General features: G+C 47.9%; 1 protein-coding gene and 1 non-coding gene across 4 annotated transcripts in view; one reads left to right on the plus strand and one right to left on the minus strand.

The window, feature by feature from the left end:
* Nucleotides 1-9,703: 9,703 nt before the first annotated feature.
* On the minus strand, nt 9,704-9,775 carry Trnap-agg (transfer RNA proline (anticodon AGG)). Its single transcript has one exon. It is a non-coding gene; the product is annotated as a tRNA-Pro (tRNA).
* A 297-nt stretch (nt 9,776-10,072) lies between these two features.
* LOC119399834 (poly(A)-specific ribonuclease PARN) overlaps nt 10,073-18,946 on the plus strand; it is a 59,478-nt gene continuing 50,604 nt past the window's right edge. For all 3 annotated transcript variants that reach the window (XM_037666693.2, XM_037666690.2, XM_049417860.1), the window contains exons 1-8: nt 10,073-10,216; nt 10,326-10,403; nt 10,473-10,540; nt 10,759-10,826; nt 11,960-12,041; nt 13,826-13,886; nt 14,678-14,840; nt 17,979-18,315. In XM_037666693.2, coding sequence (XP_037522621.1) covers nt 10,198-10,216; nt 10,326-10,403; nt 10,473-10,540; nt 10,759-10,826; nt 11,960-12,041; nt 13,826-13,886; nt 14,678-14,840; nt 17,979-18,315 — 876 coding nt within the window. In that variant the 5' untranslated portion in view covers nt 10,073-10,197. The remainder of the gene's footprint in view (nt 10,217-10,325; nt 10,404-10,472; nt 10,541-10,758; nt 10,827-11,959; nt 12,042-13,825; nt 13,887-14,677; nt 14,841-17,978; nt 18,316-18,946) is intronic.

Below are 18,946 nucleotides of genomic sequence, written 5' to 3' on the forward strand. Positions count from 1 at the left end.
TGCACTTGCGAGGTATACTACCTTCGGTAGAAATAATCATAATTTTTGTGAAGTACGGAAGCAGCCCCTATGCCATTTTTCGACATTCAGCGGAGAACCGTGGTACCCGGTAAACAGCTGTAAGGCATTATGTGCATTTTGTTGATGCTGTGCCTGATGACGACGAACAATTATGGCTGAGTCCTTTGTAATGGGTTGGGAGCATTCAACGACCCACTCGTTGCGCAATTCGCATTGTGTGACGCCCGGTTACAGAATTCGCGTTTGTGTGGCGCCTGGTTGTTATGTTATTCTTCTACCACGCCATATTACATATGTTAATGTGGTTCCTTCCCGACATGAAGCCTGTATAGGGTCTTTTAGATGCGAAGCAGCTTTTGCGCTGGGCTGCGTCCGTCCCTTGGCGACCGTCCCACCTAGCATAGCCACCTAAGCGCGCGCTCGCACCAAGGAGAAGTCTTCTTCCTCTTGTTCTTCGACCGCCTTATATATGATGATTTAGTGGTCTGGGCTGCCGTATGCTGTCCTAGCTTGGCGTAACGCAGACAAAACCACGTGTACTGGCACGCGCTAGCGCGGGGGTGGAGCGGGGGTTGTATGTCTTGTGCTTTCTTCCCCGTGATGTCCGCGCTGAAGTCACGGAGCGTACGAAGGTCACTTCGCTCGCTGCAGCGGCCGCGTTTGCGAAAGGAGCGCGCTGTTCAAACAGAAATAAGTAACAACTGCGACATTTAGTTCGCGCTCGTCCTGTGTGTACCTGTTCGTTCGTTTCGTGCGTCCTGCTTTATGTTTCAGCAGTGCGCTTCAAGTATCGAGCTGTGACGCATAATAGTTCGCGCTCGTCCTGTGTGCGTTCTTTTCGTGCGTCCTTTGGGCTCGAGCGACGCGCTGGCAATTTCGAGCTGCTTTCCGTTCTTCGCGCTACATTCCAATTTGTTGCTATCGCATTCATTGCCTCGCCGTTGCGGCGAAACTGTGACTTTTTTTTCAAATAATCAAGGCCTTGAGCAAGTGATCTCCCCCCCCCCCCCCAAAAAAAAAAAACAATACCTGGCTACGGGCCTGGTAGCGATACAAGAATAGATAATGGATCGCCGCATCCGCCTACGCGCAGTCTGACATTCGACGTTCGGGCACTCTGTTCTTTTCGACGCTGCTGAGCTGTTCGTTTTGGCTTGCTTTTGGGCACAAGTTAGCCCAGTGAACTACCTTTAATTTTATTGCCGTCGTAGTATGCCTTTCTGTCTGTCTCTGCGCAGGCCACCTCGCCGTCACCTACGTGACACTGTTCCCTGTACCAGACATACCATATTCATAACTTCGCTGGCTTCCATCTTTACAGGTGGTGGAAGGGCTATGAATTAATTGTACATCATTTCTTAATTGCGATTCGTATTACGTGACAGACGGCCGTGACACGTACTTCTCTCGTTCAGTCGACACAGAAATGCTTACCGATTCAAAATTGGATTCCTGGCCACGTTTCAATTGTCTGCTTTCTAACTCATAACTACTTGTGCTTAATTTTTATTATTTCGTCACATTCACATAAAGGATGCAAATCAAGTGTGTCGTATCTTAAAGGCATTGGTCCGCACTTTAGTATACAAACAATGCTAGTAAGCTACTGTGAAAAAAAATCAGCGCTACATCCAGATACACAGTGGTGGCTTTATAGATAGATTAATTTAGCAACGCGTACGGGGATTATGCTCCATAGACAGCACTGAGTACCGTCATCGCGCGATCCTGGCTCTTCCATAATACAATGCAAAGCACTAACAATTGTCTCCCAATAATTACCGTTCTGTGATGGCAGACTACATAGCGCTCCGTTAGCACCTAATAATATTTTTGGGATTTTGCGCCCATAAAACCACAAAATAAGTCCACGCAGAATCGCCTTTGGGAGTTGTCTTGTGTGATGCGTAGTTTTTTTTTTGTGTGTGTGTGTGGGCTGTATCCTCCTCTGGAACGTTGTTTTCGGGCGGCATCAGCATGGCGTCTTTCATCGCCTCTCTAGCGACCGGGAGGATTGTGACGTTCCGGGAGGGTTGTATGACGTCTTTCATCGCATGACGTCTTTCATCGCCACTAGCTACCAGAGGATTGTGTCCTTCTCTGGAACGTCGTTTTCGGGCGCCATCGGCATGACGTCTTTCATCGCCACTAGCTACCAGAGGATTGTGTCCTTCTCTGGAACGTTGTTTTCGGGCGCCATCGGCATGGCGTCTTTCATCGCCACTAGCTACCAGAGGATTGTGTCCTTCTCTGGAACGTCGTTTTCGGGCGCCATCGGCATGGCGTCTTTCATCGCCTGTCTAGCTACCAGAGGATGTGTCCTTCTCTGGAACGTTGTTTTCGGGCGCCATCGGCATGACGTCTTTCATCGCCACTAGCTACCAGAGGATTGTGTCCTTCTCTGGAACGTCGTTTTCGGGCGCCATCGGCATGGCGTCTTTCATCGCCACTAGCTACCAGAGGATTGTGTCCTTCTCTGGAACGTTGTCTTCGGGCGCCATCGGCATGGCGTCTTCCATCGCCACTAGCTACCAGAGGATTGTGTCCTTCTCTGGAACGTCGTTTTCGGGCGCCATCGGCATGGCGTCTTTCATCGCCACTAGCTACCAGAGGATTGTGTCCTTCTCTGGAACGTTGTTTTCGGGCGCCATCGGCATGGCGTCTTTCATCGCCACTAGCTACCAGAGGATTGTGTCCCTCTCTGGAACGTCGTTTTCGGGCGCCATCGGCATGGCGTCTTTCATCGCCACTAGCTACCAGAGGATTGTGTCCTTCTCTGGAACGTCGTTTTCGGGCGCCATCGGCATGGCGTCTTTCATCGCCACTAGCTACCAGAGGATTTTGTCCTTCTCTGGAACGTTGTTTTCGGGCGGCATGGCATGGCGTTTTTCATCGCCTCTCTAGCGACCAGAGGATTGTGTCCTCTCAAATGTTGTTTTCGTTCGGCAAAAAGGTCCACGCACAGTCTCCTCTGGGAAATGTCTGAGTGATGCGTAAGCGTCGACATCTATTAAGACCTTAGATTCCTCATGAAACGCTAAAATTCAGCGTCGGCGGCGTCAACGCGAATGACACGAAAAATCATCACGTGATGACTTCATCACATGACATCACCATCATGACGTCACAAATCACCACGAACAACGTCCCATAACGTGACTTCCCATCACATGAACTCGTCGCTTGGTCAAAGGTGGGCCGCGGTCACGAAGGCAATGCAAAACCAGGTGACGTGTAGAAAGCCTGCAATGCCTCCGAACCTGGAGGTAGCGCAAGACCACGTTAGGCGCAGGAAAGCTTTTGTGGGTGCATTGGGGGGGGGGGGGGGGGGGTACATACATCGACTGCGAAGAAAAAGAAGATGGTTTTCGCCTTTAAGTCGTCTAAGGCGAATGCGTAAAGAACCCCGTGAGTTCCTTGTAAGAAACTCTATGATGGCGGCTTTCCCTGGAACGTTGTTCCCGGGTAGCCACGGTAGGGCGTCTTTACTCTTGCTTCTAGCGTTCGGCAGCTTCTAGAACGTCCCAAGGCGAGGCGATCCCGCGTTCATCAAAACGCGTGCTTGGCATTAAGATTTCGTAATGCGTACACTTTCCTTGTGTGTTCAATACTCTGAGACGTATTTGCATCTTGCCCCTGGACTGAGTTGTTATTCCACTACCGCAAAATTCTACGATTCCTTCAGAGAAAGCGGTCTCCTCTTTGTATGATGAACTTTATTCTGGTTCTGAAGATCAACCCTTAGGTTGATGCTGGCGGCTCTACATTTCAGAAGTGTAGATAGCTGGGCCAGTTGGTATGAATCCATGCCAGTAAGCAGTGCGAAAAGCAAGACGATGCCTTAATGCGGGGCGGTGCCTTAATGGGCGAATAATTAAGGGAGCATTACAATTCCTTGAAAGGGGCGGCAAGTTCACATTTATCACTGTATTGCCGCCAGTGTGGGTGTACTCCTGTTTTGATTCTACGTCCATTTTGTACAAACACAGAAGCCAAAAAGCACGTGAACTTGTTGAGGCCACACACATCTCCAAACTGCCGCAACCATGTGTCAGTCAGGCGTCGGTGACATGCACTGCATGACAAGGAAAATTTCATATCTTGGAATAACATGAAGCATGGGCCATGGGTGTGCTTTGATTTTTGAGCGAGAGAGAAAAAGAAAGTCTGAAATTTTCTTTGCGCGTGCACCGTTCGGCGGTGTGATGTTTATATGTTTTACTATCTTATTGAAAAAGCGTAGTTGAATGCCAGCGATTGTTCTTGTCATTCCTCCCGGTGTGCGACGTCTTGCTTTTCGCGCTGCTTACTGCCTGGCTCTACATTTGTTTTGTAACGCCTGTAGAACGTATTCATATCGTTCACAAATGTTCAAATTTTGCAAGTGAGTATATTTAGCCCAGTGGGCTAGACAGTCGACTGCTGAGCGGGAGGCCCAAGGATTGAGACCCAGCCCAACCAGGAAATTATGTCTTGTTTTGCAGAGAAGCTGCATGTGTATGGGTTCTGGTGGCTGTGTGACATTCTGCCGCTAGTGAAAACAACACACACAAGACACGAACACGACGACATGGGCGGCAGAATGTCATACAGTAAGCAGTACCGACTAGGCCAAGAAGAAGTTCTCCTCAGGTACTGGTGGAACGCGTCCGCGGACAAAACACGCGTAGAACAACGATTTTCGGTGAACCGATGAACTCGACTAATCAAGCGTTTTTGCGTCGAAGAAAAGGACGGGGCTTAAAGGTAAACTAAAAAAAAATTGGCCGCGTATCTGCGTGCTTCGCTGCAAATGTCGTCTAAAGACGATAGAAGAGGCGCTGCGTGAGATATGGGCCATCTGGCAATACGTCGGGAAACATGAGTGCTGTGTTGCGGGCTGGTAGTCCCGGCGCAGCGGCAGGCGAAGACCGGCGGTGACCAACGCGACCGGTGGGGACGCCGGCCAGGCCGAACACGCTGTTTGGCGCGATGCGCCGAAGGAGAAGAAACGTCCGCACTCAACGAGTACTCTCCACAAACTTTACACGTCGCCTGGGTAAAACAGGAATGCCAGAGCGGCGCCCCTGTCATTCGTACAATGCAATACTGAACCGAAACCTAAACACAACATGAGCTTGTGCAGAGGGCACGGAGGAAGACAAGTTTCAGCGCAGTCGCATTTTCAGCTCACCTTAAGAAACTAGGGTTGTAACATTGTAGGGCGAGTAGGGCCAGGAGGACCGTCACGACGAAAACCTGCCTCCTCAGTCGTATTCGCCTGAAACGTTGGTGTGGCTTCGCGTTCCCTCCTCCGCTCCTGGCCTTTCCACAAAGCTACTGCTTGAGTACGAAGGCCCCTACCGTGTCCTACGTCAAGCATCCCCAGTTAACTATATGATTGAGCCTGTTCAATCATCTACGAACCGCCGTCGTCGCGGCCGCGAGACTGTTCACGTCGATCGCCTGAAGCCGCATTATGACCCACCAGTTGTACCTGTTCCTTAGGTCGCCAGGATGGCTCCTTTTCCGCGGGGGAGTGATTTGTAACATGGTAGGGCGCAGACAAGAACGCCTGCGAAAGAAGAAGACGAAGACGGTTGTTGTTGGCGCTCGCGCTTGCTCGGCTTGGACCGCTGATCGCTTCAGCTGTGGCAATCTTTTAAGTCTCAACGTTAAACGCATACCATCAAGGTCTTTAAAATTGCGTATCTATGTATTTTCTGTTAAAGGAACACACCGTCTAATACTTACCTAGTGATGTTGCGCCTCAGATATGCGTAATGTTTGCTTTTTGATCAACAATGTACACAAGTATGAACCTAGTCAGCCGTTCACGATGGCTGGCCCATGGGCAAGTGGTTCAACTTTGGCCGATGCAGTGCTCGGCTTGGACCGCTGATCGCTTCAGCTGTGGCAATCTTTAAAGTCTCAACGTTAAACGCATACCATCAAGGTCTTTAAAATTGCGTATCTATGTATTTTCTGTTAAAGGAACACACCGTCTAATACTTACCTAGTGATGTTGCGCCTCAGATATGCGTAATGTTTGCTTTTTGATCAACAATGTACACAAGTATGAACCTAGTCAGCCGTTCACGATGGCTGGCCCATGGGCAAGTGGTTCAACTTTGGCCGAGTGGCTGAATCGAGGGACGTGCCGACAAACAGAAAGACAGACAGAAGGACAGACAGAAAGACAGACCAAAATTTCGGCTTTTAAGTTCCCCAAGAAAGACTATCGTCTTTAAAAATATCCCCGAAGGGACCGCTGATGGGATGCAAAGCACCAGCGTTGCGCACGGGTGGCGTCACGGGTTGAACGGCGCTAACGCGGGTGCTGCGGTGTGCGCTGAATGATTCGTTTGAAGCGAAACTCGGTGTAGCGTTTACTGGTGTAAACGTTTGTTTGAAACGCAGACACGGGAGGCAGCCGGCAGCTGCGGCGCTCCGGCGGGTCAGGGAGAGACTGACGTACGAGCGCACCTGCGAGGGAAGCGTGCGAGGGGTGCGTCACGTCAACGCCCAGCTGCGGCGTGACCTACTTGGCACCGCTCCAACACCTGCGCTGAGGGAAGCGCGTTGCCTCGCGTTTGTGCGCACGGACGGACAGCGTTACACAGGCTAGTCAAAGAGCTGCTACGCATCTAAAAGTGTATGATTTCGCCAATATATGGCAAAATGGCGCGAAACAATTGTGCCTCAAGGACAATATCACTTGAGTAGCAAACGAACGCCATGCCATTTTTGTACTTTCGAAGCAGCGGGGTTTCTTATGCACAACTGGATTTCATTTTGAGATCGACGTTCGCCGCCGCTGATGAGATATTATGCGTTACAAGCGAGATAACGCCGAGATCTCTGAGTGTATACCTCTTTGTTCGCTCAAAATAAATATTGATTATATGTAACTTCACTATAGCAGTATTCACTAAAGCGCACCAACCAAAGTCAAAGCTTCGTTGGCTTCCACGTGTCATGGTTGCCCTACCCTGGCGTCGCAGCTCCGCTATTTGGCGCAGGTACCGGCGGCGACTCTGGACAATGTGCGTCACTTCTATGAGAAGAGCGTTCCGAGAGCGTTTCTTTCACCTGAAGCCAAGCTTTTTCAGCATCCTCTGCATCGTCGTCGTGGACACGGTCGGTAGCGTCTCGTCTTCTTTGAAACGCTGCACCACTTTAGCGATTGTTGGAATTTCGCCGTTCTCAAAAAAGCCGTGCACCACTCTTCGCAAGACGCTGAGGTCAAAATCGTCCAGTTTTTTTTTTTTTTTTTCGATCACGGCCTTTCCCACAAGAACGCGTCTTCGGTGGTAGGACTTCCCTTTTCCACCGATACAGCGTTCGCTCGCTCACCTGGGTCAGTTTCGCGGTCCGCTTGATAAGTGCATCCACACTTGCACTGTTCCCGCGCTCGACGCGAAGCCCTTCAAAAACATTTAAAGCTATCTGCTTCGCCAGCTTGGGAAAACCGCGCACATTCTAAGGATGGCTCGCTGGTCGCACAGCTTGAGAGGCATCTTGCACAGACACAACCAACTCGGGCGACGCCATGATTCCGAAAGGCGGCGCATCACCACCTCACAACAAGCCTCCGCAGAGATGCGTCCATGCGGGCTTTCTTTTAATTCCACTAATGATAAAAACACTCTACACGCTTTGAAAAAGTGAATCCTAACAATATTTTCAATTTGTGTGAGTGTAGCTTGCGAAATAGAACTGGATTGATAAAATATTTCAGGGACTATTTCCTGTGCCCCTTCAGCCCTGATTGGACGAGAGAGCTCTACCTCTGGCACCATACTCTGGCTGCACTGCCAACAGCTTGTGAAACGGAGTATAGCTCCATGGACAGTAATATGTAGCCGTTTGCCATGATATCGACAGGTGCTCGTAGCTTTTCTATCATGCAGAGAATAGTGCTACAAATGGCCTCCCATTGATTATTGGGATACATAGTGTTAGAACCTAAGAATTTCTCGCCGAATCGCCCTTAAAGGAGTACTGACACGATTTTGAGACATCGCAAAAGGGACATTTTCCGTTTCCTTGGTATGCAGTGTCAACGCTGTCCACACACCGGTGTCGGAGAACACGTATAAAATATTTTAATTTGACTTTGAAGTTTTCGTCGCTGAGCATCTGCAAGCCAGCCCCACTGCAATGGACATTATCCCGACGAGTCAAGACCCCGAGTTTGCGAGTTGCAAGTCCTGCATGCAGCCTAAATCGCAGAAATCACTGTCAGGTTCACTGGACGACAGTTCACTCATCGTTGTTCATGTGCACCACGAGCAGATGACGGATTTGCCGCTAGTACGTCGCGAGTTTCTGTATCCCCGTGACGTCATACTGATATGAAACGTCACTGAGAAGCCGCCCCCTCGATATCGAAACCGAAAGTGTCTTTTAAGGCACCAAAATACTCGTTTTAGCTTTCTCAACACCAGTATTTTTATTTAGAGCAACAATCCGAAATTTTTTTTTAAATTCGTGTCAGTACTCCTTTAAGAACCTAGTTGTTTGAGTGATGCTTAATCGTACAGTTTTATTGTGCGCGTTATCCTTCCCTGAAACATTGTTTTCGGGGGCCATCGGCATGGCGTCTTTCACCTCTTTCTAGCGTTCGCCAGCGTCCGGAACCCCCATGGCCGGCTCATACCGCGACCGCCGCAGCGCTTGTCTGGCATCAAATTTTCCCAGTTTAGGAAATTTAATTATGTGTGTATAATCTTCCATTGGTCTTCCATGTCGGCTTTAAATGCTGTGTTAGAGGGACGCTTTCATACATTACCGCGAAATTTCACGGAAGCATCATAGAAAGTATTCTCCTTTTATTGAACAAGGGTGTCAGTGCAGGCTAGCTGGTATATTTTTTCGTTAATAAATTTGTTTAAGGCGAGGTTGGTGCCTATGTATGGCTCCGACCACTCCTCTTCTCTGCATAATAATTTGCGTCACGAAGTTATCAATCGCAATAAACTAATATAATATACACGCACGAAAAATGTCCATTCACAATAGCAATGTTCGCATGTCATAAACAGTGTCCACGCGTCAACAACATTTTTCACACACTAGAAACTTCGCGCTGAACAGAAGCGGCATGTCATGATTTTCATGTTACCACTGTCACTTATGTTCGCCATATCACTCTTGTCACGGCCTATCAATTTTGGTGTATATCAATTTAACGAAACGGCCGCAAGAGCACCCAGACCGTGGCATGTAAATCATGCTGTACATGACAAGCATGTCACGATTTTCATGTTGTGACCTGTCATTTATGCTCGTTGTCGAAACGGCCAGGAGAGCACAAAGTCGTAGGCGGATAGATAGATATATTATAGATACCCTCAAAGTCGCAGAAGTTTTGCCCTTAGAGCTCACTCGAACTCAGACTCACCAAAATTTTCCTAAACTGGACTCACTCGGACTCAGATCCACTGAAATTTTTCTGAGACGGACTCACTCAGACTCAAGCTCACGAAAATATTAGTCTCTCGGGCTTACTCAGACTGACGGCTCGATATGAGCCTGAGTCAGAGTGAGTCGACTCATGAGTGAGCTTGCCGACCTATGACTGTAACGCAGGAAAAAAAAAAAAGTTAACAACTCGGTAGGTCCGGGATTAGACGCAACAAAATTACTCGGGAGGTTCTAAAAACAAAAGAAAAAAATGTAAGTAACGTAAAAAAAAAGTGGGCTCGTCCGGGATTTGAACCCGGGACCTCTCGCACCCTAAGCGAGAATCATACCCCTAGACCAACGAGCCAACTTGTCCAGTTGAGAGTTTATTTGTCGTTAAATGCCTTTTTGTATTAAGGTAAATTGTCATGGTCAGATAATTCTTGTAATATACCTTAAACTAGCGTGCTACGTAACCAGTAAAAAATATATAAGTGCCTCTAGAAAAATTTTGCGTACGTTTCTGTCATAGCAACTCGTTGTTAAAATGACGACAACCGGGTATCCCCGAGTATTAGCTTCAAATCTCAGAGGCTATGCTTTTATACGCTGCGAACGCCGTGAGCTTGAATTTTCGTAGCCGGAAACGCGTCACGACCGCCATGTCTTCGGCACCCGTCTCATTTGTGAAAATGGCGGCCGCCTGAAATCAAGCGAACGGACTTCGACAGCGCGTAGCCGTTGCGGTGTTTTTTCGTTGATGTTGCGCCGTCCCCGCGAACGAAGACCATGGAAGTGACCGCAGAAAGTGAGTTGCAAACTCGGTCATCTACGAGGCGCCTTTCTTTTTTCCAGTCGTCGTGTCTTTCTTTATCCTTAAAAACGCCGGTTTTTTTTCTCTTGCCGAACCCCTGAAGATTTTCAGGAGCAGTTCGGCGTGCTGAAGGCAGCTCTCGAAAATGCCTCGTTCGTCGCAATCGACTGCGAATTTACGGGTAAGCAAGTCGCTTCGAGGCCAAGTTAACGCTGCTCACAAGTGCATATCGGTTTTTATTTATTCGTAGGTCTGGAGTTGGAAAGAAGTACCCACGCGTATGACACACCAGAAGAACGCTACCGAAAGCTGAGAGAGGTTTGTTTGTATTCTCTCGTCGTTTCTCATGCTTGTGTTGTCGTTCGCCACTCGCTGCGTCAACTGGTTTATGGCAGATTACGTTTTTCTGACGAGTGGTTCAACGTGCCCCATCGTGTAGTTGTGTCAAAGCTCCCCGTAGAAAAACGAAACTTCGATCGTATCTACGCGATCTGTCTGTGCGTGTCTGTTTATATTGATTGCCTTTCCGGTTGTAGTCGTCTCTAGATTTTCTGGTGGTGCAAGTCGGCGTGTGCGTGTTCCAGCATGACAAGGAAAAGCGCGGGTGAGTTGATCAACACCGCCCCTGTCTTGTCTACGTGCATTATAGCCATAGGCGTGCGCAGGGTTCCCCATCAGGGGGGGGGGGGTCGAAGGTTCATCGCAGCGCCCCCTCCACCCTACTAAGTCAATGTATGGGCAGATTTCGCCCCCCCCCCCCCCCCCCCGCCTCTTAGGTGACTAGAAGGGTCAATGTACGGGGCAGATTTCGCGCCCCCCCCTCTTAGGTATTAGGGGGGCCGCCCCCCCTGCCCCCCCCCCCCCTTTGCGCACGCCTGTGATTATAGTTGTGAGTTTTGCTAGCTGGTCTGTGTTCGTTACAACTTGGTGTGACGATATAGTAGTCCAGTTGGATCGTTAGGCCCAGATTGAACGATCGGGACATTGAGAGAGTCTTGATACTTAAGGTGGTCCACTGTGCCAGCAGGTGTCATGATAACCAGCCCTGATAACCACCTATGAAAAGATAGCTGTAACTTCCATTACCTATTCGACCTAGTAGGTCTATCACGATTAACAATGAACCTCGTCTTGCTTATCTGCAATCTGATCTCCAATTTTTTCCGTGTCGATCACCCTCCTTAACCGATTAAGTCCCGAAACCTCCCGGTTTGCTTGTGCGTCTTGCGTAGTGTGGTCCTAAGGTCATTTAGTTCTAATCAAGGCACACTAAATGAGTTTTTCACCCGTTTCTTTAAAGTTCTTGTCCCTTAAAACCCTGAAATGACACCGGCCATCATTTAACTGCAAAACAAACGAGCCATGACTGACCTGGGACTATATAGGTTCAGCTGCAGACGTAAAGTAATGTATTAGTTAGCTGGGTCGTTGAAAGCGGCAATTATATTAAACCGTTTAGATCAGAGACAGTTGCATATGTTCACGGTGGTTCTGTCACTCAATTTGGACTTCACGTTTAGCCGTTGCCGCAACGCTCATCAATTTATCGCCACATTCCCTATCCAAGGCTGCGTACACCCAAACGCCGACACTCAAGGAAATAGTTTTTCTTTAAACTGATTTGTGATTGTGTTTTTTTTTTTGTATTGGGGGGCGCACATGTGTCAGACTCTGCTGTGTTTAGGGGTGTGAAGTGTTTACACGACCTCTAACAACAGCGTTCGGTTGTGGTTCCAGGTACACGTACAAGGCATTCAACTTCTACGTTTGTCCGAAGCAAACGGTCAAGGGTGCGCCCGACAGGATGTTTCGATGCCAGGCAAGTCTTGAGGAAGGTTTTCATGTTGCCTAATTTGATTTTACGACAGTGCCTTATCGCAGTGGAGGGCGGCTGGTGCTAAAAACAGTCTAAACATGTTAGAGGGTTAACGAATATCAATATTTGAATATTAGATCAGCCTTTCCGATTAAACATTTAGAAGAAAATATCGAAAGAAAACAATAGGAAAGAAAACAAAGCAACGAATTTTCTATGTCCTCATGTTGTCTGTTCTTGTCATTTTCAATCACTCAATCATGTGCATGCACAACACATACAAAATTAAGAGTTGTAGTTCAAATGTTTGACGCTGCGTGTGTGCAGTCTTCCGTGTACCCGTTCAGTCGCTCTGCATTCTATTAAAGGGGCAGTGAAAGCAAATAGCAATTTATTTCGGAGTGAGAAGCCAATGTTTGAAAATGTGTAGAATGCTAATCGTATACGCAGCAATGCTTTCGCAATTGAGGAATTAAGGTAAATGTAGGACATGATTTGCGCCACCGGTGGGACATTCTGGAGCAATATCCTGATTATGTAGTAGGGCCTTCGTTCAACCAATCACAAGCACTCAACCTACCCATGACAGAGAGCAACATTTCAGTGTATTACAAGACAGAATAAAATGCAGCTAGTGCATTTTAGTGTGATTTGTGCAAAAGGGAACTTCGTGTTACCCTTGAGAACAACACAAATTCCATTTTCACTGGGCTGTGCTCCGCTAAGCCCACTCGCTCCGCTGCGCTGCAGCAGTCGGCTGTCGAGCAGTACGGGCATGTCAAATGCTACATAACAAGGCCGTTCTCTGAGGCGAGTGGTTTGAATTGCGGTAACAATATGTGGACCACTGAAACATCGTTTCTTTTCAAACTAAGCATTTCCTTGGCAGGAAACAAGCACTACGAGGTTTCTGGAACACTATCTAAACAACCCACGTCGACTCAATGTGTGCCTTTAGTGTCCCTTTGATTTGTGCTGCTGGTCTAGGGATCATGTGCAACCAACCGGCTCTCTCGTACCTCTCGACGGGTGATACAGTGGAGGTCGAGGTTATGCATGTTCACACTAAATGTGGGTGCTAGAATAAATTAATCCGGTCCGTATGCAATGATTTCAGCTATGTTAGAATGGATTGCGAACAGAACATCCGTATGTAATTACATGAACATTCTTCTTTAGTGCGTGCTTAACTTCGATGCTTTCTCTTGGAGTGAGCTTCTTTCAACGCACTTCCACAGCAAGTTGTTGAACCGTTTTGTTTCGTTTGTGTGTACCATCGAGTACACATTCACAAATGTGTCGTAGCAGCTGACGTATTATAATAGCAGCGGGTTATTTTCGGTTTCTTAAGGCTCATTAACACCTGCGACTGGCGCTGGTTGTGTTGACCATTTCCAAATGGCAATCAAAATGCAACTCTACACAGCCAGTGTTCGCACCTGCACGCGACCTATAACCGTACCCGCACAGAATTCAGGTCTGCTGGCATTGCCAGTGCCCAATAAAATAAGCTGATGTCCTGTTCCTGCACATTTGAGATAGGTTCAGAGACTTGTGACTGCAGTCGCGTGACTGAAAAATCGAGCAGCAAGCAACTGAGCAAAAGCAGTGGCTTTATGACCAAAGCGGCCATTTGCAACTTTTTGCAACCAATTGCTTTGCGACTAACTTGGTTGAACAACCGGTGCTGGTCGCAGCTGTCAACAAGCCTTTACCATTTCTTGCTTCTGTAACTCCCCCCCCCCTTTTTTATTTTGCTGATCGTCTATGTCTTTTGCCACACGCAGGCTAGCAGTTTACAGTTCCTGAGTCAACACGGGTTTGACTTCAACAAGCTCTTCAGTCACGGTCTGAGAATTTTTCTTTTCTTTCATTTTTCTTTTCTTTCATTGCAGTGTAAGCCGTGATAACCGCTGTAGTGCACAAGCTGCAGTGTAGAGTCTGCTAGCATTCGTAGCGTTTGCAGCATGACCGTGCTGTGCCTCATTGATGGCATAGTACCTTTCTAATGCTTCCTCAAAGCAAACACAATCAATTTTCCCAAAGACTGTCTGACAGAAACTATGTCTTTCTGCATTATTAGATATTTGTGTGGCAATGAATAAATCCATTAGGTTCATTACTATACTCGGTTACAAGTCGAGAGCTGTGTAGCTTGCCTCCATCAAAGGATACCCTCCAGCCAATGGTGCCGCCGTGTCATCGTGACTTCGCGGCCGACCACCTTCGCGCCCAGCTCACAAGAGGAATCACGAAGCATGTTCTCGCGTGCTTACAGACCTCACCCGAAACGGTCGTGTCTGCTATTTGCGACAATCCGTCGGTGTCGTCAGTGAGATCACGCTCTCGCAAGCTGATTTTAGTGCCATTCTTTCGTGTCCCAATTTGAATTCCGCGAAAAGTCTTGCTTGTGTGTTGTGTGCAGTGTTCGGTAATGATGATCGCCGTTGGTGTTTTGTCTGTTGCGCAAGCGCTCGGCGCTGCCTAGAAACAGCCACCAATGCCTAACCTAACCGAACCTAACCTAACCTAACCCTAGCGCTTACAAGCGCTAGGTGTCCCAAGACTCGATCCTGTTATGGTATTGTTTTTGCGGGGCGTGTCTTGGTCTCGTGCAAGCCCCCTACATGGCATTGCAGGTGTCTCGTACCTGAGGACCGAAGAAGCCGCGCAACTGAGCCAGGCTTTGAGCGAGCGGCAAACCCAGCAGCTCAAAGAAGTTGGCTCGCCCAACAACGGCCCGTCCAAGATATCCAAGGTCGAGGTGCCCAAGGACACCCAACAGTTCATCGACGACGTCCTGTGAGTTTCTCTCCTTCACTGCGACCACGCTTATGGGAGTGTGAACGTAATGCCCATCCTGTCTGTGTCTCTCTTTGTGTTATTTTTCCTTTGCGTGTATCAGTTAAGATGTTTGAGGTCAGTTGTCAACAGCTAGACCAAATTTCTGCGTTGAATTGACAGAGTCGCTGCGATGACTTTGCCTGCGCTGTAGTGGCCACTACTGACTCCATCAGCTGAAAATGTATTTGCGAGTGATTTACAAGCTTCATCGTTATGCTGAGGCCAGTGACAATCTAGGAAGTACACGTTGGCTCTGCTATTATAGCCAACTGCATGCTACAAAAATGAAAATTAATAGTAATAATAAATAATTTTTATATGACAGAACTATGGTATGAACACGAGCAGGCCCGTAGCCAGGAATTCTTTTCGGGGGGGGGGGAGGGGGGGGGCACTTGCTGAAAACCTTGACTGAGAAAAATACCTATGTTCATTATTCATTTTTGGTAAAAACACCTACATCACCAAATTTCAGGGGTGGGCCCCTAGACCCCCCCCCCTGGCTATGGGCCTGAACACAAGGCGCTGTAATGGGGGAATCAACGTTAGTATTTTTTGCCAATCTGGGGTTCTGTAATGAACACCTGAATTCAAGTGCATTGGTGTTTTTATATTTTACCCCCCATCGGAGCATAGCTGCCTATGGCCGGGAATTGAACCCATGACCTCGAGCTTAGCAGTGCAGCACATTAGCCGCTAAGTTACGACAGCAGGTACCCTGGAAAAGCGGCACCCCCCCTCACTATTCTACGTTATTGGTTTCCTATTATTTAATCTCCTGTTTCAACTGTTCTCGCTTGTTCACCACCTGATAATCTTCTGCCATTTTTTTTTTAATTCACTTTTGTTGTAGTTTTAACTGAGGGTCCCGCTTTCAGTATTTATACTCTGGGACCCTCATCTGTATAAAAGCATTATGTAACTGAGTTTTAGTTTATTCAAGCACATGACACGTGGTTGAATAAACTAAAATAAAGCTTATGTAACCAATAAACTCAAATTGAACTGAACTGAGCCCTGGTATTGGCAACGCTGAGCTGGCACTGACGAAAAAGATGCAGTAGAACCCGACCTATAGATTCCTCACATGTTTTTTGTGTACATCTCTGGCATCTGGTCCCAGTGAAGAACCTTCAGGCACCTATGTATCTCCTTTCCACACATTGTTCGTGCAGCTTTCCTGCCTGATACAGTATGAAGTGTCACTGCGTGAGATGTGCTGAGGAGGTATGTCAGTGAGTTTCACCATGTGGACTGCGACAAGATTATACATGTGCTCGAAAAGGATCCGGTTCTGGCAGAGGTGCAGAAGAAACGCCTGATTCCTTTAAGGGCTTGTCGAAGCCGTAAACTGACGAATAAATTCTTCTGAGGTAGAGCTGTGTGCAGTCCATCTGCTTTATTATTTAGCACCACTTGTTCACAGTTTTAACCGCATGTTTTCATTATACGCTTCCCAGTTGCTGGTTTTTCTCTTTTCTGCAGTCCCATGAAAAAAATGGATTGGAAGAGTTGTACCTTATATAGGAGGCTTTCCTAACATGAAATCGTAACACATTAAAACCATACAGCCAACAAGTTAGCCTGTCCATGATGAAACTCTTTATTTGGCCGAACTTGTGGCCGGGAAGCGGAAATCAAACTACAGCAATACACACTGTACACTGATAGCGGCGAACAGAGCGTCGGCTGTCGATAAAACTGATAAGCGGTAAAGTGTGTCGGCTTCGAACATTCCAACGTTATCGCTGGTGGCGGCGTAATCTCTCGAAGAAACTAGACTATGCGCGTCCTGCGCGCAATCTTAATGGAATGAGCTAAAACATTCATGAAGCTTCTGAAACACTGCGGCGCGGTCTGCGCGGAGCGTTGCAAACAGTCTTTGTGGGTGAAGTCCAAATACACCAAAATAACACGCATGGCAATATACAGTAAAAGCTCGTTAATTCGGATTTCACGGGACCGGAAAAAATGTCCGAATTAACCGAATGCCGAATTAACGAATAAACAGGAAAAACAACATTAAAATCAAGTTGCAGAGGCATACTTTTATTTGCTGAAGTATTTTGTAATGGTCGTCTGCGTTTTCGCGCAGATTCCGGCTGACATTACAATTTTTCTTAACTCTTCCAAACGGCCAGCAGCACATTACAATTTTTCTTAACTCTTCCAAACGGCCAACAGCACGCAAACTGTTGCAAGTGCTCAGGCAAACGTCCTCTAATATCAAAAGCGCCTCCGAGACTTCCCGTGAGGTGCGACGATGAGGTCACGACATCATTAATAATTTCTTGATCGGGCAGGAGACCAGTCGTGGCGACACAATCATCAATCGCGATGTAGTCTTGAAGGGTCATATTTGTGGGAAGGACAGCATCGAAGGTCGGACAGTCATCGTCGGTGGACTCGGCTGATAACTCGTCGATGCCATCGTCAGCTACTGCCGCATGCTCGGGCCTCACATGTAAACACGGTCACAACGGGGAAAAATAAGAGAACTCCGCGAGGAGAGACGGTGCCGACACAACACAAGGGAAAATGGCGTCGGAGGCGCAAGAAAGAAGACACCGACGTTCGGTGACGCTGCGATCGCCCCCACTAGTTGATGACGATGGCGATGTCACTCAGGTTTCGGTTTCGCTCCAGTGGTGCCAGCGATGCTTTACCACACTTTGGTGTAGCGGCAGCCGTCAGCATTTGTCCAAATTAAGCGGTGCGGAGCCCAATTCTGACGAATTAACGAAGGTTTGGTCCCATAGATTAACATGCACTTTGGCCGGGACCAATAGAGCCGTCCGAATTATCCGAATTTCCGAATTAACGGGTGTCGAATTAACGAGCTTTTACTGTAATGGCTCTACCTGTTGTCGATCCGCAGGGACTCGGTCTTGATTGGTGACTCGAAGGTTGCGGGATCGAATCCTGTTCACGGCGGCCACATTTTGATGGAAACAAAATGCTCGAGGCTCGTGTAGATTTAGGCGCACGTTAAAGAACACCAGATGGTCAAAATTTCCAGATCCCACCACTATGGCGTCCCTCATAATCATATCGTGGTTTTGGGACACTAAAAAACCCCAGCAATTATTATTACAGGGAGTCGGTGCAGAAGTTCCTGGACAGCGCATCTGGCACGGAAGTCGACATGGAGGAGGAGGACGGCGTCGGGAATGCCACCTCGAAGCAGGACTCGCCCGAGGACTTGTCGATGCGCGAGGCCAGTCCCAAGAAGGACGGCAGCGCCCTGCACCTGTCCGAGTGCAACGGCTTCAAGCGCAAGCTCATCTACCAGGAGGTGAACGCGCGCTTCGGCGACAAGGTCCAGCTCAACACGGAGTCCGATGCGGACGGCATGCTCCACATCGCCGTGCGCATCACCGGCACGCCGGAAGAGCAGCGGGCCCGGCTCGAGCTCAGGCACAAGAAGGAAAGGGTGAGGGCCTAATCAGAACAGAAAACTAGATCCATAAGGTAGCGAATTGGGTGAGTTGGAAAATGTTCGTGACGGCCAGCGCAAACTGAACACTGATGAACATGGTGTCGTCGTTTTTCTCGTCCGTGTTCCGTTTGTGGTCTCTGTCATGAGTAGGTTCATAAGGAGTTCTCAGGTGGTCTAGTGGTTTCATGAACAATATGGCAGAATAGCGCTTCAGACTGGACAGTTATTCATGGGTTACAGATACGTTCATCTTTTACAACATTGGAAGGGAAAACTAGATTTGTGTCTTAGGACACAAAATGACGGCGACGCAGAAGTTGTCCGTTTTTCTTGCTTGTCTCTGTCATTTCACGCTTTAAACATTTCTCCGTTCCTTTTCATTTTGCTATCTTTAAATATCTTTCGCTATCTTGTCTCCAATGCAACTGATTATTCTGTTTTTTCTTGCAACGGAGCGAAAACCAGCATAGTTAAGCACATTTACAAACTCAAACTGTGCGCTTTGTGTACATTTTCAACTCGGAATTACCCTATATTGCCAATTATAAGCTGACGTTCTTTTTATAAAATGACCTTCCAAAGTTTGGGGGTCGACCTATACGCGGAATCGTAAAGTCGACTTCTC

This window comes from Rhipicephalus sanguineus, chromosome 7 (genome assembly GCF_013339695.2).
Source record: "Rhipicephalus sanguineus isolate Rsan-2018 chromosome 7, BIME_Rsan_1.4, whole genome shotgun sequence".
In the NCBI taxonomy this organism is placed as follows: Eukaryota; Metazoa; Arthropoda; class Arachnida; order Ixodida; family Ixodidae; genus Rhipicephalus; species Rhipicephalus sanguineus.